Here is a 2,567-nt window from a genome sequence, read left to right as displayed (position 1 = left end):
TATTTAATAATAATATTTAATTAATTCAAAAAATGTAATGCAAAGACATAATAGTTATTGTTGTAAATCATTTTAATAGCATTACGATAAAGGAAATTTTACACACAATTTAAGTCTATGAACACATCTACTAAAAGATGCTATGTATTTGTTTGATTAAAATTAATTTTTAAGATGACATATTAATTACATTAGTGCGACCTAAAAGTTCTGCGACGGTATTGACAAGTTTGAAGGAGATATTTTTCATCAATATACGGCTTTTGATTCCGGCGTTCTTTAGTGCCAAGTGATAAAGATCGGCATAAAACTGTCAGAAAAACGTATTTATTATAGTATATTATTCATTATGCATTTTGTTTATTCTTTAAGATATATTTGCGTTTCTTATTTCTTATTTTCTTTATTATAAAGAAATATTTGATAAATCGTCAAAGACACGAAAAAACTTTAAATAAAAATTTTACACTTTTAAGAGTGCATACGCACTTATTGTATGCGCACATTTATATATTAAAATTGTTAAAATAAATTTATTGTTTTATTGTTAATAACTTTCAAAATTAAAAAAATTTTTATTATTTTGTATTACCTTCGAGTTCTCACCATCTAATGGTACACTAGAAAATTCTGTGCTTACTTCGGTGCAGGATACTGTCATTGTTTTCAAAGGAGTTACTAAAAGAATTAAATTTGTTCGCTGTAAAAGAAGATAAGACATTAAAAAATTTTATTTTAATTTATATTATTTGACGCAATAAAAATTAACTTTTTATAAATTAACACTCACACATCCGTAAATAATTTTTGATTTTAGTTTTATTAGAAAGTAAAAAATAAATGAAAAATAAAATTAAAGTAATTATATTAATTTTAAACGATATTACGAATAGCTCTTCGTACATTTTGTATTGTTTTACATTTTTTATAAAGGCAAAATAATTAATGTCCGACCTCTTTTGCAACACATCCATGAAGTTCCTTAAATTGTATTACAATTTCTCTGGAATGTCGACTAGCATTCCAGCGCGACCAGGAGAATGTATATGCTGTGCAAAGTAGAGCCATGCATTTTCGTAGATGCTTCTCAGTTATTGGATGTTTTATCGGAAGAGCTTTCACATAACTAAAGGCGTCTCGCTCTGGAAACAAATCGCATCCAGCATCGCGCATTTTCTGTTAGAAAACAAAAGATTATTTTATCTCATACAAAAGAAGTTATTTAAGTATCTCTTAATCCTATACATTAAAAGTGATAATATCACAATTTTTTTATTTTAATTTTCGTATTATTATAAATGCAAATCATTTATAAAAAAGTCAACAATTTTTACCTCAATCAAGATATGTAGTTTCATGTATTTTCCAATAATCTCTTTAAGTGCTGTTGACATGCCACCAGCTAGCGAATTTAAGCAGACCAAATCCTCCTATAAAAATAAAAGACTATCAAATATAATAAAATAATAATAATAATCAATATTAAATAAAAATAGACCAAAAAATATTTAACATAAATGAATGAGAAAATCACATTCGGTAAAGTTAGTTTTAGTACCTAATAATATATTGTGTAAATTTTTATAATGTCCAGTTTAAATAAACTGTGCGCTGATTATTTGTCAGTCTTCAAATCCCGGCTGAAATGATTTCGTAATAAATTATTCACAATACTTTAAAGATACTTATCAGCATTTAATAATATATAATATATTAAATTGCTTGTCAATTTTATTTGTAATATTATGTAATCTCCAGCTTCAGTTTAAGATTATGTTCCAAGACTGACAATGAGTAATCGACGCATAGTTTGAATTAGGAGTTGTAAAAATACAACGTATTATTAAATACTAAAATTCGCCTTTCAACGACTGAATAGGATTTTTTTTTCATTTGAGAATAATAATAATGTTTTATATAAATCTTATAAAATAAATTTTAAAAAGTGATATTACACCTTATGAAATATTTGTTAAAGTTATGAAAAGTCATTAATATTTTGTATTGTTTTATATGGAACATTCATTTAACTTTCCGTTTTTATGTGCCCCATTTGTGTAAAATTTGTATCTTATGTATTTGTATTTCATGTATTTAACTAATCTAGTTGTAAATAATTTTGTAAAATAAATAATTTTGTTAGAAGTTCTAAGAATAGAATACCCTGACTATAAATTCTGCTTGAACGATGGCAGCGGATACATTGAGCACAATACCACCGCGTACGTTTCTGCTAATTTCAGGTTTAAGCTCCCAACTTTGGAAAGGGATGTTGATAAATTTAAAAGTGGCAAGACCGTGGATGCCTAATCTACCAGTCCTAAATGTAATAGTTTGCTTCTCCTCGTTGTATTTTATATCATGCACATCCTGTGTAGACCATATTTTCTTCTTAGGTATCCAATGTGCCACTAATGGTGGTTCAAACCAAATAATAGAGCTGGGAAGTCTGTAAAAATGTAATTGATGGAACGTGATTCAGTATAAATGTATTAAACAATTGAAAATGAGAAATTTTTTTGTATATAATAGCGGCATAAAATTTAAAACTTTTATTTATTTAAAAA

General features: G+C 26.3%; 1 protein-coding gene across 1 annotated transcript in view; it reads right to left on the bottom strand.

Moving 5' to 3' along the window:
- Positions 1-169: 169 nt before the first annotated feature.
- LOC108695156 (axonemal 84 kDa protein-like) overlaps positions 170-2,567 on the bottom strand; it is a 7,657-nt gene continuing 5,259 nt past the window's right edge. Inside the window, exons 10-14 of the mRNA XM_018204918.1 lie at positions 2,164-2,449; positions 1,335-1,430; positions 955-1,176; positions 593-700; positions 170-310 (exon numbers count right to left, since the gene is read on the bottom strand). Of these exons, the coding sequence (XP_018060407.1) occupies positions 170-310; positions 593-700; positions 955-1,176; positions 1,335-1,430; positions 2,164-2,449 (853 nt within the window). The remainder of the gene's footprint in view (positions 311-592; positions 701-954; positions 1,177-1,334; positions 1,431-2,163; positions 2,450-2,567) is intronic.

This window comes from Atta colombica, unplaced genomic scaffold (assembly GCF_001594045.1).
Source record: "Atta colombica isolate Treedump-2 unplaced genomic scaffold, Acol1.0 scaffold126, whole genome shotgun sequence".
NCBI lineage: Eukaryota > Metazoa > Arthropoda > Insecta > Hymenoptera > Formicidae > Atta > Atta colombica.
Note: the sequence above shows the minus strand (reverse complement) of the source record. Positions and strands in the feature narration are given on the sequence as shown.